Source organism: Channa argus, chromosome 21, assembly GCF_033026475.1.
Source record: "Channa argus isolate prfri chromosome 21, Channa argus male v1.0, whole genome shotgun sequence".
NCBI classification, from domain to species: Eukaryota; Metazoa; Chordata; class Actinopteri; order Anabantiformes; family Channidae; genus Channa; species Channa argus.
In genome coordinates, this window is record NC_090217.1 from 14,218,967 (window position 1) to 14,245,466 (window position 26,500).

Sequence of the window (26,500 nt, forward strand, 5' to 3'; positions counted from 1 at the left end):
TTATAGATAATTGATTCCCCGTTAAGCGAATGGACAGAGTTGTGCCACCTTCAAAGGTTCCTGATGACTCTGCTATAGTTGGATGTGTCAGTAGGGGTGACTAGCCTGAACACGGGGCTGTGCTTGATAACTTTGTCACATGGTGTGAGCAGAACCATCTGCAGCTCAATGGGGCAAAGACAAAGGAACTGGTTGTGGATCAAAGGGGAGGGCCAAGGCACTGGTGGCTCCAGTTTGCCTGGGAGTGTTTGTTGACAAACTAAACTGGAATGGGGTAAGAACACTGAAGCCCTCCACAAGAAGGGTCAGAGCTGCCTCTATTTTCTGAGGAGGCTTAGGTCCTTTAACATCTGTCAAACCATGCTCAGGATGTCTTATGAGTCTGTGGTTGCCAGTACGATTCTGTTAGCTGGTGTGTGCTGGGGCAGTGGACTGAGAGCTGTAGACACCAATAGACTCAGTAAACTGATTATAAGTTACGCTGTGGGGTTGGAGCTGGACACTTTAACAGCAGTGCCAAGCAGAAAGATGCTGTCTAAGCTGAAACAGATAATAGAGAAGGTTCCCATCCTCTGCATGACATGCTGGTGATGCATAGGAGCACTAGCAGTACAAGGCTCATACTACCAAACTGCAATACTGAGCGCCACAGGAAGTCATTCCTTCCATTGGCCATCAATCCTTATAACTCCTCCCTCTAAAATCAGATACTCTGATTCATAATAATACTGGTTATTTAACTGTAAATTTGTACATTTTTAACCTTATATTTTATTTTTATTTTATTCTCATACATATACTCCTGCATGGAGCAAGAGTAGGAAACTCCCTTCAGGTCTCATCATTTGAGATGAGTGTGGTGGTGATTGCACTCGTCTCTGTAAAATACCAAAAGTAAAGTACAAGTTTTTTTTAGTAACAAACTATGTTTCCATGTGTAGGACAAAGAGCCATGGACTTACTGACCAGTGTTTCTTTGGATGGATCATTTAATATTTATCATTTTTGCCACATCCGTTCTTTATCTCTAATAAACTGGTTTTCACACCATCGGCCACAGCGTGTGTGTTGTCATGTGTGCTCAGAGTTGTCAGCACATGGAGAAAACTCATCTCCTACTGTACATTTTATCCACAGTGTAACTGTGATCTGTCTCGTCAATCTATTAATTACATTTACCATAATAAGCCCAACTCATATTGCATGTTTAACACTGACATCACTGTCTCAGTGACAATGAGGAAGCTGTTCAGGTTAATTCAGGGTTCGTTTGGTATTAAGTTTACAATTTGTGAGTACAAAACATCCAATGACTGACTACTTGAGCGTTGAAAATATAGAAAATTACAACTGCACCATTTAGTGGAACAAACAAGTCACTAAGAAACAAGTCACTCTGCAACACACTGTACAATAAAACTGTATATTATTGTATTGTATATTTTTTATAATTTTTTTGCATTCTACAAACTACTGATGACAATTTCACATAACACAATATGTTAAAACATGTTTAAAAATACATTATTTACCAATGCAATTCCTCCAGGACTCAACACCTGCTTGAAGTCATTTCTGAAGGCTAAAAACACTCATGTTGAGTTAGTTACAGTTGACACAAATACTGTGGTTTATATACTGTAAATTTAAGATTAATAGATGTAGATTTAAATCTAAAGCAAAACAAAACAAAAGTGGTGTTCAGCAAACACAACTTGTTGTTTCTACACTTTTATCTGTTATTTACTGTACAAATGATGTTGGCAAGTAAAAGAAAAAGGATGTATTTTGATTATAGGTATTTGAGAATGTTTCACTGAACTTTTTGAAGTGACTAATTAAAATACCCTAAAGGGTTAGAGCCAGCTTAAGGTATAATCAATTACTATATATTTTTAATATATGTACTTTTGGAAGTTGAGTTGTAATTATAGCTCGGGAGCATCTGTTTATCTTTTAGTTAATTAACCTTGAAATGCTTTTTGTTTCTTTTTTTCTTAGTTTATTTTGTTCTCAACAATGAAAATTAATTAATGAAATGAAATAAATACATGAATACATACAACTAGAAAAAGCATTTGCGAAAAGAAAATGCACTGTTAATGCTTCTGCGCTGAAAGAATTTCCCAAGCAAAAAAAGCTGAACTGCTTTTGCTGAAAGGTTTGATTTTACTATATTTATTTATACTATATATAAAGCAGAGCCCCCCACATTTTAGCTGAACAAGAACTGAACTTTTGTCAAGTCCTCATCTGTTAAACCCAAGAGCTGAGACAGTCAATAAAACAACTTTTCATCTTTGACATCTTCCAGAAACAACTAGGTCAAAGTGACTCGTTTCCAACGGGAGACAGTTCTGCTGACCTTAGACGTCAACCAACTATGGTAAATGACAGTAGAGGCCACCATCAAACCAATGCATGGTATTCTTGAGTAAGCCTATTACAGACGATGATATTTCAGGAATTTGTACCTGACAGGTGGAAATATTTGATTATTAATCATAATTAACTTTAAATTGGTGAAAAGTTTTATTGAGTGTATAGGTCAAAATTGGCAACTGGCCATTTTTTTGAAAAAGCTCTGGTTTTTAGATGTAAATGGTGGCACTAGATCAGAGCGTCAAATCTATAAAACCACAACTGTTAAATTTCTTATCAAGACCTCAGTGCAATCATCACTAGGTTTCTAAATTATTTTCCTTTGGTTTCATTGTCAGATGTCAATTTTTAGCCCCTTTGAGAGTCACTTTTGGTTCAGTGGTGCTGAAGTATGACTTCTGTAGGCCTAGTTACTGTGTAATTCACTACAGAGAGTCACTGTTCACGAAAGTGATGATTTTAACACATTTAAACAAAATATAGGAGCATAACTGTTACTTGTTTGATTGTGGTGAGCTGTGAAACACGATAATACTGGAGAAAATACCCTGGAGAATCAAATACTGAATGTTTATGAGAACCAGTCAGTTTTACAGTTTGCTTTAGTTACAAAGAGTTTCTTCACTATATGACAGTATGAACTTGACTGACAGGCAGCACAGAGAAATAAATGAGCACCAAAACCACTGAAACTATGACCGTGATGCCCAAACTATATACCGTAAATATTTAAAATAATAATCCCCCAGATGTCTATATCCTTGATAAGGTGCAGAATATACCGTAAATATTTAAAATCAGAGTTATGATTGTCTGACAGACTCTTTTTGTAAATATGTATATACTTTCCCCATTGCAGCCACAGGTTCAGTGTTTCTTGCTGCATCGTGCACATTTCTTTCTTTGTGCTGGCCTATGTCTGATATAGTGGTTTATGTTGATGACCATGGCCCCTGGGGGCCTCTGGTAGAGTCTTGATCCTGGACCTTTAATAGACATTCTGCACCTTATCAAGGATATAGACATCTAAACATCAATAATAAAAAGAATATCAATATGTTTAGTAAAATGTATCCCCTTATAAAATGGAGACCAAAGATGAGAATAAAAATGTGGTTTTATGTACATTGTAAAGGAGCAAATAACAGTCAGAGGTTGTTCACCTCAGCCGTGAGCCTGTTTTAGCAAAATCAACAAATGTCACTGATTCAAACCTATTCAAATTCTAATTTAAGCATGTGAGTGTCATTTATTTTATATAATTCATATAACAAATATTTGATCACTTCCTGAGGGTCCCATTAAATGTGAGCAGCTTGTATTATATCCAGCAGTTCTAAACTGTGGTGTTTAGGGTCAGACTGGCCTGTTGACCACAAATTACAAAAAATACAAAATAACATACTAACAAGCTTAACATTTATGTCCTTTCACAATAGCGACGCATCTACATATTGGCAGTGCAATACACTTGTTAAAAAAAACAAAACAATTTTAAATCTAATAGGCTGACAGAGTTTTTTCTCTTTCTGGAAGAGAGAAGATCAAAACCTTTTGCATTTGTGTGTGGTAAAACTAGAGTTAGCAAGTTATTATATTAGCTTAAGATGACGACTGAAAAGGGGGAAAGAACGAGCCTGTCAATATTCACCTGTGACAAAATCAATTCTTATTTAGGGAGAGGATCCATTTCATCATGTACTGAAACGTGTACAATGTACAACTAGACCTGAGATTAAGTGGATTGTCATCAAAAGACAAAAATGACTGTTGTGTCATGTCAGATCTTGTTCGTCTCAGCCGTGAGCTTCTTTAGCCATCGACAGATCATCACCAACACTGAAAGACAGACAGTTAAACATTCAGACCAAACAGTCAAATAGGATTTTATCCATAGTGTTGAAAACTTTCTAACAGTATTTACACTATAATTACATGTATATATTCTATTGAAAGCAATAGAAAATTATTACGCAACATGTCATTTACATACTTGTACAGAATTACACAGAATCCATAGAAAAATACAAAAACATTAATTCTGCCTCAAATTTTCATAGAAACAGCTGATGTTGAACAGACTGCACAGATACAAAATCTCTGTCAAATCTAATTGGTGTACTTACCTATAGGAACACAAAGTATCAGCAGTATACGCAGTATCAGTAGGACCTGGTGTAATAAAGATGGATGGCCCAGCCTCACTGTCTTGTTACCAAACTGTATCTGGAAAACAAAGGAGACAACAATGCTAAAAATATTATACATTACACATTTATAATCAGCACGTTTGTCAATTACCTTGAAACTTAAAATAGTTCTAAATACAGAGCTAAACTGTAACTTGGTTCAATCTTGATCCACATTATTCCTGAACAGAATTACAATAAATTGTGTTTCCATGTTGTAGCTTGGGCAGTTTGAATGACAGATTTACCATTAAATGCTGAAATTCAGTATCAGATGTGCTCTGAATTTCACAGACAAAAAACTCTGTCTCATTACTGGTTCCTTTCTCCCGCATGAGGCAGGGGTACTGCTTTTCATCCTGAAGGCCCCACACTAACAGCTCTTCTTTTGTCATCTCCAGTTTGTCTGCCTTTTTCTGAAATGACACCAGAATCACCTGCTGACCTATGTATTCATGTCTGCTCATTTGATATTAAAAGAAAAAAAAAAGTGAATATATATACGTATATGCATTACCTGTAAGGTGATGCGCACATTGTTTCCTGTCATTGTGGATGTAAAGCTGATGAACTCAGGGTCTGGGTAGTAGGTGAAGCTTGTGGAACAAACCACAGTCTTATTGGCTACTTTCAGAGAAACAGAGCTGGTAAAAGTTCCCTCAGTGATTCCAGCTGCAGGTGTTTCATATGTTAGCTCCTGCAGCAAATTAAAGAAACATTTTGTTATGATATAACAAAGTATTTTAAGCATGGCATGGGTGTTGTGATAAAGATTTTCTGATGGTAAGCTATGCTCCTGTGAGATAAATTACTATGAAACAACATGACACTGACAATAAAATAAAAACTGCTAATACAATGCAATAATACAAATGTAATCGGTTTATGAATATAACATGACATTAGATGGTGTACTGAGACAAAATGGATAATTAAAAGGCTCAAGTAAGTAAGTAGAAATATAACATGGCACAAATATGTTAACTAATGTTAAATTATAATTGCCATATGATTACGTGAAATCTTCATTCTTTAACATTTTAATTTAATATGTGTTGTAATGTGACGATGTGCAGTAATGCAGTTTATATTGATATAATTCATGTTACATAATCACAAGCTTGAACACAGACCTGAAAGATGCTGTTTCTGGGATATGTGACTTCCTGTGGGGTGTGGCTGTGTATGACCCCTTCCACAAACTCCAGGTGGGATCCGGTCAGTGTGATATTCCTCTTCCCACTGCAGGACACAGAGCAGCAGACAATCAGAACAAGAAGTTACAGATTGGACACCAGAGAAAGCATTTTCTTAAGATGTCACATTTCTGAATTCCACTTGTGGATTTTATAAAGGGCTTATGTATGAAAATTCTCAAATCTCCCAGATTAGTCTATTACCATCTACTTTCACTCTTTCTACATTGTACAACTATTTGTATGCGTGTCTCAGTGTCTGTGTGTGTCTCAGTGTCTGTGTGTGTCTCAGTGTCTGTGTGTGTCTCAGTGTCTGTGTGTGTGTGTGTGTGTGTGTGTGTGTGTGTGTGTGTGTGTGTGTGTGTGTGTGTGTGTGTGTGTGTGTGTGTGTGTGTGGTAGAAAACTCCTAAATCCAGTGGGTCAGCATCTGAGCAAAATAAACATAACAAATAGCAAACTCTGCTGTAATGTTCACTGCAGTATTTGATATGATTATACCGAACAAAAACACTGAAAATGTTAAGACACAAACCATCATGTTACACTCACTATTTCCTTTCTCCTCTTTAGTAATACACATAATGATAAACTAGTGTCTATGGGATTAAGTGTGTTTTGAGTGCTGCAGGAGTCAAACACATCTTAACCATCATGACTGAGACCAAAAATAGCAGTTGTTGCAGCTATAAAAGGAAGTGGTCATGAGCCACTATGAGTGTTGTAGATTAACCGCAGAGCAGAATTCAAGTTACAGACAACAAACTGAGGGTAACTTCCTAAACCTTGCTGTGTTTTTGCAGCTCTTGTCAGTAGTTGTCACCGTTCAAAGTATCACATCACATGTCCAGTTTAAATAAGTCACAATAACTTTATGTACATAATGCATATTTTACTTTTAATTTGTTTTTGACTCTCTAAAGAACACTACACTCTTTTGCTAACAGAATCATTGAAGCTCCTCCCTTTGCACTGAACCTGTTACATGTTTTGCACCTAAAACACCAAGAATAAATATCAACTTGGTTACTTTCACCAAAATGCTAAATTCAAAGACACTTTTCTTCCTCTCATTGTACATCAGCAGTCTTTGATGTTCAGTAAATGAGAAATTGGATTTAGAGAAACAGACCAGACATACCTGGACCAGGTGCTGCTTGGTTCAAGTTTTGTGCAGGATGGTGATGAATGGTAGGTGATTTTACTGTTGCCATGACAACTGTCATCTGGGAGGAGAACACAAACTTTGACTAGGCTTTTGATATTTGAACTGGGGATGTGGAACGTCAGACTCACACCTGTATTGTTCCACACAGGAGACCTGACAGAGGATGACAGAGAGAAAGAGAAACGTCTTAACCTCACTGAGACTTGGAGGTAAGTTAGTATGTGACATCATACAGCAACAATACTTTATAAGGCAATACCTCACATCTCAACTTTAATTCTTTCATAAACCTAAAAACTCAGAGCTCACAAATCAGCAGCTGCTTCACTGACAGTAAACGTTTCTGCTGTGTGGAGCCAGAAGATGGTAAATTAAGCCATAAAACCACACTGAAGTCTGTGTGTGAGCATGTGTAAACCATAGTCTCTTTTTATATGGAGGTGAGACACAGATTACGTCTTCAGAGCATTAAACTATTACACATTCTTAACTTAATAAAAATTCAGTGCTCTTTTTCATATTTAATTTATTACAGACTCACTCCTGTGTAGAACAGGTCTTGTCCATCTGGATCCTCACTTTGGTCACATTACTAAGATTGTGACCTGATAAAACTGCGTGGTTCCTGCCATAGACAGACACAACACTGGGAGAGATGGAAGAAATCTCTGGCCTCTGACAGTGAAACACACAAAAAACTTTAACTTTTACTACAAAACTTTCTACTGATGTATGAATGCAGTGTGTCAGGAATAGAGGTTTGATATTCAGACTCACAGAAAAATTCATCCCTGACTCCATCGTTTGACAAACATCAGCCTGTAGCAGGAAGAAGTGGAAGAGATTTAGCAAGTTTCCATAATATTCAGCAGATGGAAAAAAGAAAGTATGTTCTAATGAGTATAATACTGTTTTAGTTTTTTGTTTATTGTGTGCATTAAAAAAAAAAAACATTTTGATAGTCAGAGGTCTGAACTACTCCAAACTGAAATGTCTCACACAGTGGTGGCACCAGAAAATTGTGGCTCAGGAAGCTGAGCAGGGTGGATGTAGAAACTTCTGGTGGCACATTTGGAAAGTGATTCAAAATGTTTTAAACTCAATTTAAAACATTTTGGACATAGTAAACAGTAAATTAATAGGTTAAGACTGTGTTTAAGTGTGTGTTCAGTGTCAGAAATGTCAAATATATAACTTATCTATCAAATTGTCATAAAGCAAGAAACGGCTAAACAGTTAAAAATCCATCCTTTGCAGGAATAATCTGCCCCCCCCAACACAAAAAAAATAAATAAAAAAAAACTATGGAAGAGGGTGGGACCTGGGGTGGACAGATTTTGGAGGTGATCTCTCTAGGACAATCTCTGTCTGTCCCACTGAAGATTTTACACACATAAACAACAAACAAAAACAATCTTTCTACTAATATCATTTATACTGTCATATAGAAAATGTTTCTGGACTCATCCTGCACAAAGTTTCTTTGTTTCACTGTGAAATTGTGGATCTGTGTACAGCAGCTGCTGCTTGCTGAGCAGAAAAACCTTTAGCTTTTTATAGTTACAGTAAGTTCACAAGGCCATAGCAGAAGACATGTTGAGGTAATATTGGCCCAATGTATCCAAAAATAACTGGTTTTGGTTTCTTTGTCTAACACCTGAGCACAGTGACACACCAGTTGAAGCATTGTGACTCTGTTGGGGTTGATTCTAAATAAAATTACTAATAATTTGAATACAACTAACATATTGATTAAATTGTTAGATTGGTCATCTCTAAATTGTTAAACTTACCTTGTTCTTTTTAAATAAAATAAACTTACAAGCCTTGAAATAAGAAATTTCAGGGGGGGATCTATGTGTAGTGAAAAAGGGCCTGTGACTGGACAATGTGTGTAGATTACATAAGATATTCATGCATAATGAGCCTACATTGCTCACTCCTTCATTTGCCCAGGAACAACCACTGTTACTCCATCCACATCCAGAATTGATACAGCGTTGACACCTGAAGACAAAACAACTATCACATACTGGTGCTGAGATCATCACCATTACAACACTAGAAATGTGGATCACAGTGACCTGACAATACAAAGACCAAAACAATTTTATCACCAGAACATCACAACATTCTGGTTATAAAGCAAACCCTCTGTTACTTTTCAGGAATAAAAGGTTTTCTTCCAAAAAGTTAATTTTCTACTATTTAAAGTAGAGACACTGTTACAGCAGGTGATTTCTTTAACATTTTAATGGACTCACAAGACAGAGCTTGGAGATCCCCTGATGTCAGAGCAGCTGGTTATCTTCAGTTTCTCTGTTAAATTCACCTTCCATAGTCTAATCTCAACTGTGACATGCAGACCTGTTAAAAAAATGTCAGAGTATTTCTCAGAGTTTTCAGTAGTACATGTTTTTATGCTCTATCACAATATGAGAGATGACACAGATTATTCAAGTGGTAAAGAAACTTTCATCAGTCTCTCTCAGTGTTTTCTCTGTTCTGGCCAAAGTTGTAAATAAAACCACTGATTTATTGCAGTACTCACTGGCCACTTTATTAAGTACACCTTGATAGTACCAGATTAGACCCCCTTTTGCCTTCAGAAATGGCTTAATTCTTTGTGGCACAGATTCCACAAAGTACTGGAAACTTTTCTTAGAGATTGGGTCCAAATAGACATGATAGCATCACATAGTCACACAGACAAAGAGACATCCATGATGTAAATCTCCTGTTCTACTAAGAATCTCTATTGGATATAGATCTGGTGACAGTGTAGGACATCTGACTACATTCAAAGTCAATGTGATGTAAATAAAAAAAGAAAAAGAAACACTTTGAGATGATTTTAGGGTTGGGAAATTGTACGTTATCCTTCTGGATAATGTAGCCATAAGAAGATGGGTACATTGTGGATATGAAAGGATGACACGGTCAGTAATAACCTTCAGGTAGGTTGTGGCATTTAAACATTGCTCAATTGTTACTAAATATCCTGTGATGTAAAATATATCCCACATCCCTAAATCACCAGCAGCAGATAAAGGCAGGATGGACCTGTGCTTTCATGTTGTTTATAGCAAACAATGAAACTCCCGGTCATATGTCATAAGAGAACTCATCAGACCAGGCAACATTTTTCAAATCTTTGCCCTCAAAGATAATCTTTGGCAAACCTCAGTTTTATCCAGTGTTTTGTTTTTTAAGTTACTGTTGTTGCCTTTATCAGCTCCAACCAGTGTGACAATTCTCCTCTGACATCAACAAGGCATTTTCAACCAAAGAACTGCAGCTCACTGGATAATTTCTCTTTTTCAGACCAGTCTCTGTAAATTCTAGAGATGGTTGAGTATGAAACTCCCTGTAAAACAGCAGTTTCTGAAAGAGTCAGAGCAGCCAGTCTGACAACAACAAAGTCACGTTCAGAGTCACTTAAAATCACTTTTCCTCCCCATTCTGATGCTCAGGTAGAACCTCAGAAAATTGTCTTTACCATGTCAAGATGTCCAATTGCACTGAATTGTTGCCATGTAATTGGCTGATTAGACATTTGTTTAAATGAGCAGTTAAATATGTTTACTTGATTAAGTGGCTGGTGAGTTATTTGACTGAAATTTAACTCATTGGATTATTACATTTATCAAATGTCACTGACCTTCAGCAGGAAGCGTGCCATTTCTGAGAATGCAGGTGCATTGTGGGAACTGTGGTGGAATCCCACTCCTGCTACAGAGCTCAGTGGAAGGTCCAGAGAACTGACAAGCAAACTTAGAAGGCACCTGACTAACAGTCAGGTGTGTCTGGATGTTTAGTTTGATCTAAGAAATGTGAAGATGTGAGTTTTTAAATGCGAAATAACTGTCAGACACAACTGGTTATGGTTTAATTAAATAAATGTCAGTATTAATCATGAAGATTTTAGTAGTAAATAGTTTTGTTATGTCATAATGTCAAACATGAGATGACATTGATTTGTAAACTGGTGAATAATTTTTCACCTTTTCTGAGTCTTTCGGTATTTTTTTATGTTTTTTCCAAAGATGTCCAAAGTAAATTAACAAGCGACATGTTTTGTTGCAGTAATGAATAAATAAGACAGTCATCTGATTGACAGGTAGGTCATTTACTGGTTAGTATATAACATGTACCGGGCCAGTGGAGTTCTTTACGAGTTGGTAGGAAACCATTTTCGGTTGGAAATCATCAGGAATAGAAACCCAGTTTGAGTCTTTGCAGTCATCTTCAAATGTACAACTACAATAAAAAAAAAAAAAAAATGTTATGATCAATATTCTATTTGGTTGTCAACTGCAGATGATGCAGATTGTGTAGATCACATTTCCCTGACCTCTGATTAGAGTTGCACCAGACACACTGTGGATCCTGTGCAGACCAACACTGCTCCACAGTTGTGTACGTGCTGCACTTTGATACACGTACTCGCTTCATCTAGAACAAACAACACTTAGCAACACTCGCAGCACATATATAAATAACACTGTATAAACCAAAGTGACATATGATACATGCAGCCTACAATGCACCTACCTGGTTTCCAAAAGCCACATACACATGTTTACGATCCACTTGATCCAGGTGGATTTTGGGAAACATCCGCTGGTCGTCGGCTGCAGTGTAGAGCACTTTGGGACACGTGGTGTGATAGTTTTTGTCCACAGCAAGCTGACAACAAGAATGTAGCTTTGTTATATTACTGACAGACTGAGGTGCTACTTCAGTAAATATTTAAACTTAGTGGCTTTAGTGACTTTTTTGTAAAATTAGAAACAATCTAGCTCACTACAGTCATGTATTTATAGCCAAGGCATTTAGTTCTATAGTTTCAAGAGGTCGTGAACGTAAATGCAGCATGAAGGAGCCTATTTTGTCTAGAAGAGAGTTTGAAAGTGTTCCCAGATTTTTATAGTCTTTAAAAAATAAGTGAGTGTGTATAAGGAGGGTCTGCAGAATATTATTTATTTTCTGTCTGGAAAGAAGACAGAGGATGATAGATAAATAGAAACATTACAGTGGAAACCTTGAAAGGATGTTGGTTATTCACAGCCAAGCATAGTGCAAGACTGTGCAATAACTTCAGGAAAGAAAATAAAGAAATGAAACATTTTTAAACAAAGCAAATTTACATAACCAGTCCACTGTAAAGTTGGACAGAATAAATACAGCATTGAAGATCATCTCCAATAAAGAAGCCCCGATCAGCCACAACATTAACAATGATGGTTTTAATAATGTCATGAGGACAAGGCCACTGAGCATTTTGCAGCTACTCAGCTGAATGTGATGTGGAGAGGTGCTACAAGTACACAAACTCAGGCCTAAAGAAATGATCCACTACAAGTACCATTTCAGATATTTTACTCAAGTTAAAATACTAAGCACATTACTTTGTACTTAAAATACAAATGTAAAAGCGTGTTTCCCACTAAAAAAAATGACGTATAACAACACTAAGGTAATTATAGCAAACATTGTACAGTAGTTACAAACTCAGAGTTAAATATCACTGTTAGTAGTTGTCCACAGTGGTTTGATACCCGGTCCCGGCTATATGTTGAAGTGTCTCCGGGCAAGACACTAGACCCCTAACAGCCAAATTCCATCCCCAGCTGAGCAGTGCCGGTCCAAACCCGGTAAAAATTCGGGAGGGTTGTTTCAGGAAGGGCATCCAGCATAAAAACTGTGCCAAATCAACATGCGGACGATGATCCGCTGTGGTGACACTGAACTCAAGGGATAAGTCAAAAGGACAAAATAAAATAAAAAAAAAAAAGTAAAGGTGAAGCTGAATTAACTATTTTATTTGCTGACAGGTGGTTGACCAATAATGATACATTAGTATATTTTAGAATTTATTTATAAAAAATTATATTAATTAATAAATATAAAAGTTACACATCACTTTTTATACAGACCTTTATGAGCTGCCCATCTTCTGTCCCAATGAAGAAAACCATCCAGGCCTTCTGTCTCACTGTCAGGACTGAGGTCATGTGCTTCTGTCTGAAGAGAACTGCCTTTGGTTTCAGGGTCTTTGACTAAGAAACACAAACCAAAGCATTAATTATACGGACATCAGATGTGGGTCTAACAGGTATTTTTCCATCCTTGAAGATCAGCTCTATGATGTATTCAGGTACTTGATATAGAAATAGTTTATCACTCAAAAGTTAATGAGGTTCTACTGGTAGATCATCAAGTTTAGTTAAACCAAGCAACTTTATTCTTTACTAGTTTGTCATTTTGTCCTGGTTTTAAATATGAGGTGTGATGAGGAAGTTTTACCATATGCACAGTGACAACTAGAAACGCATACATACAAATCCTTACTATTTTGCTTTTGTTTAAATTCTGTGCTTTAAAGTTCATTAAAACTGAATTTGTTTGAAGAATACAATATGATTATACATTTCTTTGTTCCTACAGATGTTGTAATCAGTGCGGTAAAATCTGTTTGTGTTTCTACTTTGTGACTTTGACACCAGACAATAATGAAGTGATCAGGCTCAAATTGCATTAATGACCAAATGTGACACCAGGGCAACGGGTGGAAACATAAACAAAAACAGTTTATCTAAAAAAAATAAAATAAAAATAAAAAATGATTTAAAAACACCATCGCTTGTCGGCAGAAGTCTGTCTCGGTCCCTCCGGTGAGATCTGGGCTGATGTCAAACACCACCAGCTCGGTGTTGGTTTGTCCTCCGTCCACAGTGAACACTCCGCTCCAGAGCCCCGGGGATCCTCCCGGGATCACCGAGGAGGACAGGAGTCTGCTGCCTTCACCATCAGAGACACGGAGGACCACAGACCGCTGCGACTTGAAAGTGTCCTTTTTGTTTGTTTTGACTTCCAGCCAACTGAGACGGACTGTGTTTTTAGGACCTGATGGCAGGTTGGAAAGCAGATATATGATGGAATTTATCTGAAATCCGTCCACAAACTCCACATTACCTTTGCACTCGGTCATCGGCGTTGCTTGCCCGTCAATGACAGAAAATATTTCTCCGCTCTGTTTGTCATTTGTATTGTGAAGGTTCACAGCCTTGTAACCAGGGCCGCACTTTGCGGAATCGCCCTCATATTTCTGTATCGCACTCAGAATACAAGTCTCTGCTGAACTCAGCTTCACCAAGAAGGCGACGGACGAGCTATTGTGATTGTGTGGTCCCACCTGCACGTTTTCACTGTAGATCAGTTTAGAGATGTTCTTCAGGTCCAGAACCTCACAGTAACCACATACGTTGTCATTCACACCGCAGCTGATCAGAGTGTGATTCTCAACAAATGGCAACAATATGTTGATGCTGAAAGTTCCGTTCCACTTCTCCCCCTCAGAAACCCGGTAAAAGTGCGCTGCCTCGCTCTCGTCCTTAAACCTTCCCCTCAGGGTCAGACTCTGGACCAGAAATAGGTCGTGGCTCAGCTGGTACAGTCTCTCTTCTATAGCGACATAAACCGTGTCGTTGGCCACAGCAAAGCGGCGAATACGTCCATCAAAAATAAAACCTCGGTCCTCGTCTAGACACCGACCCGGTTCTCCCCAGAGAATAAAAAGCAGACCAGTTAACAGGATCATTTTCTAGAAGCGGTGGAACCTTTAACTGGGAAACACCGACACCCTGACGTCCTGCATGGCACCCTGCTCTCCGACACAGTGTCACTGGAGCCGTGCGTAAAAGCGCAGAGCGAATATATTCAGAGTGGAGTGGGAGGGAGCGCGGCCAGCGAAACCGAAAAACAACATCATCTCCGAGGGATTTTTACTCATGTCTTCACTGCGATGCATTTCTGCCACGTGTTTTCAAATAAAGTATTTAAAGTCTTGATCTAACCACAGAACGAGTAAATGCAGTGATGTATATGCGCGAAGATGAAGAAAGAATAGAGAGCGTTTGATAAATCCGCTTTTCCTGTTGTTGATGATGATTCTGTAAGTTTACTATATAACGAACAAGCAGACAAATCTACTGAACCCAACAACCAACCAATATCAGGAGACCAGAATTTCTAACTTGTCATAAAATAAAACAGCAGGCTACTAAACCGAGGATAAGCGACTGGATGACATCTAGCGTCAGTTTCAAGAAGCTATTTTAATCGTTCACACAAAAGACAGAACTGCACTTTGTAATAATGTTGAATCCGTTCAACACCTCACATGGTGTTAACCGCCTCAATAAGAACCAAAAACCATGGTGCAGGGGGAAGGACATTTTTTAGAGTCTCAGTAAAACAAAAAAATGGCCTGTTGATCAAAGCGAATCAATATTTCCCAATATCAGACTATTGGAACATGTATGTAATTTCCAAAATCATAACCGACATATTAACAAACTCACATTTTACCGTGTCCATGTTCACAAGTGATGTTTAGTGAAAAAGAAGAGACCGTTAGGGAGTTTTTGCACACAAATGATCAGAAAACAGACAAACCTAACTTTCTCACCAGCATTGACCCAAGAGAAGGATACGTGTGGAAAGTATTTAGGTTTAGTGAGTGGTTCTCATTTTTTATTTTTGCGTGTTTCTGCTCAGACATTTCTCATAACCTCTCAATCTAATCCTGCACAAAGTATAATTCTAGTTTCATTGTTTAATTTCAACACAGTATAACGCGGTTTTACAGACTTTTTCTTGTTCTGAAATTAACGCAGTTGTAAAGGCCGAAAAGCTCGTGCTAGTTCGTAGCACAAAGGTTCGCAGTGCAGAAATAGAAATGACTTCTTCCTCTGGTTGAACTAAACTGTTTGAATTTTAAATTGAATTTTTTTTTTTGAATTTTAAATTGTTGTTAATAAAAACGGTTTGTGTTAAACGGACTTCAACAACATTTTTCACAATTTACCTGCTTTCACGGTGGGAGAAATGAAGTTGTAGAGTTCCGTTTCCGGTTACTATCTTATTAATTCAGCTAATGAGATTCAGGTGTTTGTTGGCGCCGAGCTGACGTCTGAGCACGTGACGCAGTTTTTAATTTCTCTGGACGTTAGCTACACGCGCATGAGTGACATCATATAAACTGTTATTCAAGTGATTCATTTTTTTAACTTTTCATGGCTCATTATGTGATTTGCCTGAGCAATAGAATGTAGTAGAAGCACCGAGAGAGAGAGTGAGAGAGAGAGTGAGAGAGAGAGAGAGAGAGAGAGAGAGAGAGAGTGTGTGTGTGTGTGTGTGTGTGTGTGTGTGTTCTGGGACTCATGCATAAAGTGGATCAGTACTTCTATAACCACTGGTCGCCTATAGACTCTAAGTCTACATGTGTAGTTGCTCATTATTCAGTTGTTTTTAGTGAACTATAGTCCAGCGAAGCCTGAACAGCAGGTCCTGTGTTACTCTGGGGCTTATTTTTCTAGTTGCTCTGCAGGATGTGTAAATGTGTGTAAACTGCACACAAAATGTAATGTTAATAAAACACTCACCAATCTGCTGAGCAGCCCCTCTGTAATCTACTGCTGGGAGAATTATTATTGAGACTGTAATGCTGTTAGTCCGTGTCCTGCAGAGAATAGGTGCACACTTGTTATCACACACCAATTCTATTAGTTTTACCATCTAGCTGGCAGAACAGAGTTGCTGTTGATTATTTGTGTGGTTAAATGTACCAGATACATCTTCTAAAAACCATTGTCAGTGTGACACTTACCCTTCACGTGTGCTCCACTCCACCAATCAACAGGTCCTGACGACCAAACAGGAAGTCGGGGGTTTGAAAGGCTTTTATAGCAGGAGGGAATTTAGACTGTAATATCCTGGGGTGAAATAGAGGGGAGTTTTGTGATTTTATGAGGAAAAAGTCTTTAAGTCCCCTAATAACATTTATTGTTAATCTTCCCAGTTTATATTGTTTCTATAGAAAAGAACTAATAGATTGTCTTAACTGATTGTATGGATTAGTAGGGGTTTGTCTTTGAAGGCAGTTTATTTTGTTGTTGTATTATATTTTTGAATAGAATTTTTCACACATCCACAAAACCAGTTTGAGATGCTGTTTTTGAGTTCACTGTAAATAAATCTCACACTGAGTGAAGTAGAGTCCTGCCTCCCTGCATGTGTGTCCTTCACCACTTGGCCAAACCTTACACACACACTATCTGGGGGTTTGACTTTTGGATTGTCTGTGTTTTTTTTTCCACATTTCTCTAGTGCAATTTCACTTTGTGACTGTTTTTTGTACTGGTTTCAAATGCCTGTGGGGTCAAATTTCCCATCCTCTGCATGACATGCTGGTGATGCATAGGAGCACTAGCAGTACAAGGCTCATACTACCAAAGTGCAATACTGAGCACCACAGGAAGTCATTCCTTCCATTGGCCATCAATCCTTATAACTCCTCCCTCTAAAATCAGATACTCTGATTCATAATAATACTGGTTATTTAACTGTAAATTTGTACATTTTTAGTTTTATATTTTATTTTACTTTTATTCTCATACATATACTCCTGCATGGAGCAAGAGTAGGAAACTCCCTTCAGGTCTCATCATTTGAGATGAGTGTGGTGGTGATTGCACTCGTCTTTGTAAAATACCAAAAGTAAAGTACAAGTTTTTTTATTAACAAACTATGTTTCCAAAGGGCAATGGACTTACTGACCAGTGTTTCTTTGGATGGATCATTTAATATTTATCATTTTTGCCACATCTGTTCTTTATCTCTAATAAACTGGTTTTCACAGCATCGGCCACAATGTGTGTTGTCATGTGTGCTCAGAGTTGTCAGCACATGGAGAAAACTCATCTCCTACTGTACATTTTATCCACAGTGTAACTGTGATCTGTCATGTCAACCTATTAATTACATTTACCATAATAAGGCCAACTCATATTGCATGTTTAACACTGACATCACTGTCTCAGTGACAATGAGGAAGCTGTTCAGGTTAATTCAGGGTTGGTTTGGTATTAAGTTTACAATTTGTGAGTACAAAACATCCAATGACTGATTACTTGAGCGTTGAAAATACAGAAAATTACAACTGCACCATCTAGTGGAACAAACAAGTCACTAAGAAACAAGTCACTCAATGCAACACACTGTACAATAAAACTGCGATCCACTTGATCTTCTTCACCTTCTTCAGCATAGCAGAAGTCTTCATTTGTGAATGTGGTAAATCTTTTTCCATTGGGTTCACACACATTTTTAATTCTTTATTAAATCACTTAAAACACATTCAGTGACCCAAAACGTTGTTGCTGTAATTACATCAAACTAAAGGAAAACATGTTCCCAGCTAATAGAAATTACTTACTACAAAATTATGAATTATTAATGTATATGTGTGCAATCTCCTACACAAAGTTCTTCATCTGTGATCAATTCTTATCCATCTATGAAAGATGCTCCTATGTATTAGGAATACAGTAACACATGCTGCCATATCGAGTGTCTGAATTGGTGTAGTCTAGATGCTCACTGTAGGTCCTGCATGTCAAAGAAAGTCGGATGCAGACAGACCTACACACAGTAATGCAATAAAAAAATACATACATACATACATAAATAAATGAGTAAAATTCTTAGTAAATCTCTTATACAGTAACTCAACGGGTCATCTAAAAAGGTCCGGTCCATAATGAAGCAGGGTTGAAAGATTGAAGAGTGTAAAGGTTTGGCCACAAGTTGTGTTGGTTCAGGGAAAGTTCTCTTTTGTTGCATGTTTTTAATGTTTTGTTAGTGTGAGAGCATTTTGCAAACAGGAAATGTGACTTCAGAGTGGAAACACGTTTCTAGGGGCTTGAGAGAAACAGTAAGAGACCATATTAGTTTTACAACATGTTAGAACACTTCGCAAACAAAATGTGTTTTTTTTTTAGTCGGTCATCCTCCGTTTTAGTCTGTGCGGTAACTGTTTTGAAGCGTTTAGGCAAATGCCACTAGAGGTCGCTCTCCCCCTCGTTTCGGACAGGCAGCAGCAGCCCGGTCACAGGCAGCAGAGACTCGGGAACTCCAGCGACTCCGCTCCGTATTTTGCATTGACCTACACTCTCTTTGAGGGATTCATTCATCCGAGTCCGAGCTGCTGCTCAGTGTGTCCGGACAGCATCTGTCCATTCATCCGACCGTCCTTCCATCCAGCTGTACGTAGCTCGACCTCCATCCAGCGGTGCGGTGCGGTGCATTCACATCTGCACCGGGGAAGGTTAGACACATCCTTTCAAATCAGCAGATCTGCCAACTTTAAAAGATAAACCAATTCTCTGCTCCAGATCTGCGCCTCATCAACGGGGAATCATCACTGCATTGAGCGGTCTCTGGTGAGTGTCTCTGCCGATGTTTTCTTGGCGGGGGGGTCTTTTCGGGACGCTGCACTGCAACACCGGGGTATGGAAATGATTAAACCTGTGCTCAGGTCAGCAGGTTTAAAATGTTACTAACGGAGTGAAACCTTTAAGTGTGGTCCAAAGAGTCTGTCCTGTCAGACGGACTTTCAACAGTAGCCTCGTGTTTCTGTGATATTGGGGACATTTCAGTAAGGGGTTTGGATCTTTGCCTAAGGCTCCATATAGTCTTAACATCATTTCCATTTGTTGTAAAATGAGAAGAATAGTACGATTTTAGAAGTTGGACCGATACGACTCATTTGGGCTATGAACTGGGAACAAGTGCAATGTCCAACATCACATCCTCAGGAGTGATTCTTCATGAATATGCAGCTTCATCTTACTTTGCTGCTCGATGTCACGCCACCTTCCCCTCTTGGGATGTAATTGTCATTCAAGAGCAGCTCTGAGTGTTGCATAATAGCATTCATCTTAATGGGATTGAGGGTCAGGCAGCACATCCTACAGGGGCGCTTGCCAAACTGAAGACTGGAGGACTGCAAGGGGTCCCGGAGAAGCCTGTGTGTCAGAAGGCAGCAAGAGTCTGTTGATATTAGTGTTGTTGCTTTAAGTTGATATCAGATTAAAGAAAATTAAACATTCTGAAAAACAGCAGCTCTTATCGGTGGAGCAGATAACTCATAAATGTACTTTGAATGTGGCATTACTATGGAGCAATGTTCACATGAAGGCACCACCCTCACCATTGTACATTTTCCTGTGAATAAACTTCTTCTAACGCTCATGACTCATACGATAGCCGTTCTTATCGGGAGTTTCAGTGTTTTCTTCCCTTCAACTTTGCGTAGAGGCTAAATATTCTCAGAGGGGAGACTTTGTGATTAAAACATGTGATTAAACAGGAAGTATTGGTAGGAGCAGAGACCTGTCACTGATGGTTAAAAACAAACAAAACCAAAAACAGGAAAGCATATCTTTTAACAGCAAAGACAGTTTTATAGATATTTTAATATGAGTAACATACAGTGTTTGATGTTATCAACACACACACACACACACACAGTTTCAGAGGCAGTGCACCAGTTCACGGTCTATATTCTGATGACAGACCTGTGGTTTGCAGTCTTTCTATAGCCTGTGGTGCAGCAGGCCTCCTCCCATGGTTTGGAGTTCAGAGGTCTGTAATCTCCCTCAACCACATCACCACCACCCCGAAGCATTTCTCAGGGTAAGAATGACCCAAAACTCAGCCGGGCACACAGCAGAAAAGATCATGCACATGCCGGGTTTGACAGTTTGGACAGAGTCCATGTAGAATAGAGATTGATGGGTAAATTGTGGGCTCCAGACAAAGGGTATCAGGTTCATTATTCAGGTTTTTATTTTAGATTTAACCATTTAACACTTGTGCTGTAGGTTTGTGCTCCACTTGGATTCTAATTTATTACAAAGGTGCATGTAGTTTATTGTTAACAGTTACCTTTCACTGTAACTTCAGTCAGAAAGCAGTAGTTTTACTCTGTCCTTTAAGCATTTAAACACGTTTGTACAGTGTTTAAGTTACTGGTTGTATCAGTTCATCCTGTAGCACTGTGGTTAGAGATTTTTAGAGAGGAAACAGATTAGCTATCCCACAACTTGTCAGTTTTTGTGTACCAATTAAAGAAATGTAATGTAATATTTGACACATTGAAACTTTAGAAGTGCAGGTAGAGGGATTTTGTTGCTGTAGGCCAGAGAAAGGCGAGGTGTTTTACCTGACCGTGTCCTTTTTAGCATACAACAGTGAGACGTTCATTAATCTTATTTCTGTTAGGGCAAGCCGTAATCAAGAGGTAGACCGAGACAACCAATGTGAGAAAGGTGTGTCACTATTTAGGACAGCCCACCCTGAAGCCTCACTCACCACACAAAACAGCTCACTGTTTTGGAAAAACATGATTTTAAGTGTAGTTAAGGTTGTTGTGCTGGAGGTACCGTCCAACATCCACATAGCTCAGTAGAGTTTTCATTGTTTGACTGCTCACTGAAAACATGAAAATACATGTTTTGTCAGTAATTTTTTCCCACACATCTCTGTCTTAGAACTAGCCTTAGTTAAACCTCTCACGGTGTAACTCTCTGCAAGCAGTTCATAGATGCTGACAGTGTCCATGCTTTGGCAGCAAGCAATGCACAACCTGCTACTGGTGTATAGCAGAACTGCTCGTCTTAGACCTCTGATCTGAAAATGTCGTGTCTAGTTCTTATCGTCATTGGAAGAGTGGCACATTAATTTAGTCTCTGATTCATACTTTCACCAGTTAATCTTCCGTATGTCTGATGTAGTTTGCACATTTTGTTTTGATCTGCCCTCAGTCAGAAAGATCCATATTTGTGGAGTTCAGCAAGCCCTTTCAGCCTCACTGAAAGTCTCCTGTGACTTCATTTAATGAATGTGCGTGCGTGTGTATATGTGTATATATGTGTGTGTGTGTGGGAGTAAGAAAGAAACAGTCAGGATAATGGGTGGAGTGGGTGGAGGCCATAAATGGCAAAATGTGAAGTAGTATGACCGTGTCCTCCTCGCTTACTGGTGTTTCCCTGCCGCTGCGTGGGAGACAAGGGATCGCTGCAGTTGTGTGTGTACGTGTGTGTGTGCGCGTGTGTGTGCCAGTAAAACATGTGAGATGCAAAACCAACAAATAGCAAGCAAAAACATTAAAGCATTAAACAAAACAAGAAGACAAATCCAGTCCTGAAAACAGATAAGTGCCGTACTGTACATCCCATTTATGTGGGCTGCTACTATTTCATTCATGTTTTCTTTAAATTCCACACAGCGTAGCCCAAAGAACAACTGAAGGCTTTTCCACCACCTTCTTCAAGAATTTAGATTGCTTTTTTTTTTTGCTACTGTGGTTTAAAGTTAACGCTGTCTCTGCACAAATAAAAACACAATGCATGGACTAGTCATAGAGCTAAATATTAGATCGTGCAGATCCAGCTGTTTTTTTCCTTTGAACACAGGTATTAAGTAGCTCCATGGTAGAATATGCAAAGGTTGTCGTGCATGTCACCAAACTCATTTACACTGAGGCATATGCTTATCTTAAATGAAATTGGACATGTCTTGCTACATGAAAAGCTACAAGCAACAGTTGGTTAGGTTGGCACAGCTGGAAACAGGAAAACACCACAACGTTAGGAAGTGGAATAAATAGAGAATGGACGACATGATAATGTTTTAAATAAAGGGGATAGTGCACTATTTAGAACAATCCCTCCTGACATAGTGTTGCACACATGCAAAGTACCACAAATCCTTCCTTTCAGCCTTGGGAAGAGAAGCTAAAACCCCGTGTCACATGGTTATACAGCAACAGCATTTTGCTTCCCCAGATTACATACATCATGTTCATTTTAACAAACCAAACAAATCATTCTGCTGCAAAACCATTTCTGGAGGATGCAAACAGTCACTACTCAGGGCTCACTGTGGCCCTCATCCGCTTCCCCATGCTGTTACACTGTTCACTGCTATATCTAACTACACATTTCTAAACAACTTAAATGAAGCAGATTATTAATAAAACAACATTACTACATTACAAGCATCCTTCAATGTTTTCACTCTGCTGCCTGGTTGATGGTGGTCCACATTAATAATGGAGACCCTGGCAGCTGCCATGATGACCCTTACTGACTGAAAGACAGAGAGATTGATTATCGACCTCCTCCTGAGTCCTACCAAGTGGCACACAGCAACACCATATATGGACATGTGTGTGTTGGCACACAAGGAAAAAGGTTATTGCAAACCCTGACTGTGTTTGTGTGTGTGTGTGTGTGTGTGTGTCTGAATTGAAAAAGGAGAAAGCTTCACTTTCTCACTTCATAACCAGTTGGCTAACATGTTTTTGGCACTGCCACACACCCAAACACATTTTTCACCTTTTATTTAACTGGGCAGAGAGAGCTGAACTTGTGTTCTGTTTTCAGTTTTCTCCCATTTTTCTTGCCATATCTCATTCGAAACTAACAGAGACTAACATAGAGTTGACTGAAGAGATATTCTTATGTGGTTTTATTTATACAACAGCAACAGATGATAGATCTTTCCAGAAACATGGCTGACGTACCACAGCGAGTTATAAATTAGTTCTGACGGTGGCCAAAATTATTTGGAGGTGAATTTTCTTTCACCTGCAATCACTTAGTTTTCCACATAGACTTTTTATCAGTTCATAAAACAGCGTGTTACTGTCAATTTTTAATTGAACCATCATTTTTAATTTTCTAACCTAATTTGTTTGATTTTACCTTCTTAGAGCTGCAGATTTTGGTGTTCTGTCATAATTCGCAACTTTTTTATCCACAGTGTCTTGTGAGATTCCCCTAACGTTCATACTTGGTCCTAATCTGCTTTTTATTTTTATGTTAAAGCTGCAGAATGTAACCTTTCAAAAAATGTAGATACGCTCAAAATTCTTAATGCAGAAAGGACCCACAGAAAGTTTTATGCGAGTCAGACTCATTGAACAACCTGCACCAGTGCAAAGTTATTCAAAGGTTTTTGAGAGGGTCACCCTTCTAACCAATCACAGAGGGCCATCATCATCATCATCATCATCATCATCATCATCCGGGGTGGGACTTCCCATCTGTCAATCAGCTCTCTTCAGTTTTATCGCTCCTCTGACACCAAGGCTTCAGACATTGCTGTGGCTGACTGGAAAGTTTTGTAGCATTGTTATGTATAACAGCTAAATGGCAGGGTGAGGGAGGGCTGGGTGGAGTGAATAGATTTTGAGACTCATGCTACTGCTACCTCTATCACAAAAAGTGATTATTTTAAAGCATATTGCAGCTTTAAAACTTGGATTTTTTGCAGATGGAACCTTTTTGCATAGGTCCTTTTAACCCTAGATATGATAGCAAACTATCAAGTCTTCATGAGTGACTAATTATTTCTGCAGAAGAAAAAATTATGTATTGCATTTCGGTATTTCAAATGATACTGATCAACACAATGGAAACTGTAAAGCTCATAAATTAACAGCCAATATGAACAACACGTTGTTGGATTGTGGCTTGTAGTGGCTAGATATATCTCAGGGAGTAACAAAGAGGAAAAAAAATTGTTTGCTATTGCAGACCCAAGCAATTACCGCATGTCGACTTTCAGGCTGCTGCCCATACAGTGTAAATGTAATGAAAACACAGGTCTCAGCCTGGTGTGTTTGTTGTTGTTGTGTTTATAGCAGAAGTTTAGAATCCACGGTCTCATCCAATAACTTCTCACTGCCCTGTTTTCTTACTAAACAGCTTCAGCTGGCTGCAGACAATTTGAGTTCTGTGTGTCCTTTATTCCACTGTCTCTCTCTGTGTCTTCTGCCCCCTGTATCATCATGTTGTATCTCTCACACACCTGTATGAAAATTCCCAGCTAGGAAATCAACAATCTCCATAAACAGACCGTTGCCTCTGCACAAACCTACTGTACTCCTCACTTATTTGAAACTAAGGCCTTGTTGAATCGTGGTCTTTGTTTTGGTCTGTGTTTTCTCTCCTCTGGGTGGAGAGTCGGAGGTATGCGTGGATCGTCACAATCAGCTGATGAAATCTCTACAGCAAGGACTCAGTGTACGTTTCACCTGCAGAGACTAATACTCGGAATATGCTGTGCATTGCAAAGCCCAGTAGCACATGGTTACCGCAGTTCGGGTGCCTCTAATAAAGCGAAACAAACATCTGTTTCTTACCTTCAGAAATGAGTATCAAATTATGTAGGCACATCATTTGCCTTGGCAAATATGTTAACTTCTGCATAAACATCTATAAAAACAAGCGAAATACATGTGTACTTGCTGCAAATCTTATATATTGTTTTTTTTTTTTTGTCTGGTATTGAAGTCTGCCTTGCTCTCCTTACAGATACTGTCTCCATCTATGAACAATGTACTCATTGTGCTCTATCCTTTTTTCTAAATTGAGCCATGCTGTGCCAGGACTGCTCTGATGTCTCTCATTACCAAAATTGCAAAAATTGCTTGTGCCCAGCTGCATTAAAATAGAGCAACCTCATCACCTCTTAGCCGGGAACACAACCTTCTTCTCATATACTTTGTAGCCAAGCACACCTCCGAGAAATTACTTCTATAAACTACTAATTTGTAACCACATGGTCTAAACATTTTTTATTTATTTTTTTGTCCTTTCGGCTTATCCTGCGAGTTCAGGGTCGCCACAGCGGATCATTGTCCACATGTTGATTTGGCACAGTTTTTACACCAGATGCCCTTCCCCAATTTCTACCAGGCTTGAGACCAACACTGCACAGCTGGGGATAGGAAAGGGCTCTTGGGGGTTCAGTGTCTTGCCCAGAGGGACTTCAACATATAGCCATCGAACCACTGACCCTGTGGTCCGTGGATGACTGTCCTTACCAACTGAGCTAGAGCTGCCCCAGCCACATGGTCTAAACATAATCTCACAAATTTTTCTTTTCTCGTATGTATCTACTATAGCACACTGAAATAACAGCTTATCCTGACACCCCATATTGTTCAGGAATTACTTGATCCAAATACTGAAGGTCCTTAGGGTCAATAATGAGACTAAAAATGAAAGACTAATTTATTGATATGATATGGGAGAAACAATAATTTAGAGAATGCAATGTTTGAAAGTGAAGTTGCAGTCTCTGGATGAGAATGAGTAAAGACTCGTGTGCTCGTGTCCACTTGGCAAATGGTGTTAGTGTCACATCCTCTCTCACAAATAACCTAGTGAGTTTCTCATGGAAATTATGTTTATTAGTGACACCTTAAACAACTTGCCGCCAGCGACGTATGTATTTCGAGTGAACGCAAAGGTCATCACGCGCCAAAACTGTGAGGCTTTCAGATAATTGTTGAATATCATCACAGTTTAGCAAATCTATGCTTTTTAGTAATTCACGCACATTTTGACTCGTCCTTGCAGCAGAACACTGCACTGTAGAGCCCAGCTGTGAAAGTCGTCCTGGTGATTTGCCAGCCTACTCAGTCACAGGTTGACACCTCTGCTAATGCGAGTCTAACTTGCTGGAAGGCACTGACAAATAAGTGTATGACTAACAAATGGTGGTGAAACAAATATATAATTCGCTGCGCTAAGAGTAAAAATGTAACCGTCAAAAAGTCAGTTCTGTAGTCATACGCAGGCAAAGCTTTGAAGCTGTTATTTAATTGTTCTGTAACCTCAACAAGTACTAATGTGTCTCTGTGTAT

At 38.7% G+C, this 26,500-nt stretch overlaps 2 protein-coding genes across 3 annotated transcripts in view; one reads left to right on the forward strand and one right to left on the reverse strand.

Annotated features, from left to right (window-relative positions):
* Positions 1 to 1,497: 1,497 nt before the first annotated feature.
* Positions 1,498 to 14,937, reverse strand: LOC137106854 (plexin-C1-like). Its single transcript, XM_067490834.1, has 16 exons — positions 13,574 to 14,937; positions 12,873 to 12,995; positions 11,488 to 11,622; positions 11,288 to 11,388; positions 11,088 to 11,193; positions 10,595 to 10,757; positions 9,198 to 9,300; positions 8,865 to 8,940; positions 7,711 to 7,752; positions 7,475 to 7,608; positions 6,907 to 7,086; positions 5,705 to 5,813; positions 5,089 to 5,268; positions 4,820 to 4,987; positions 4,509 to 4,608; positions 1,498 to 4,221 (listed from the first exon to the last, which is right to left on the reverse strand). The coding sequence occupies exons 1-16, from the start codon at positions 14,534 to 14,536 to the stop codon at positions 4,163 to 4,165; spliced, it is 2,742 nt and encodes a 913-aa protein (XP_067346935.1). The 5' UTR covers positions 14,537 to 14,937; the 3' UTR covers positions 1,498 to 4,162.
* A 3,917-nt stretch (positions 14,938 to 18,854) lies between these two features.
* Positions 18,855 to 26,500, forward strand: part of rerg (RAS-like, estrogen-regulated, growth inhibitor) — a 34,465-nt gene continuing 26,819 nt past the window's right edge. Inside the window, exon 1 of one of the 2 annotated variants that reach the window (XM_067490989.1) lies at positions 18,855 to 19,220. The gene's annotated coding sequence lies outside the window, so the exon portion shown is untranslated. The remainder of the gene's footprint in view (positions 19,221 to 26,500) is intronic. The other variant, XM_067490988.1, reaches the window with a different exon arrangement.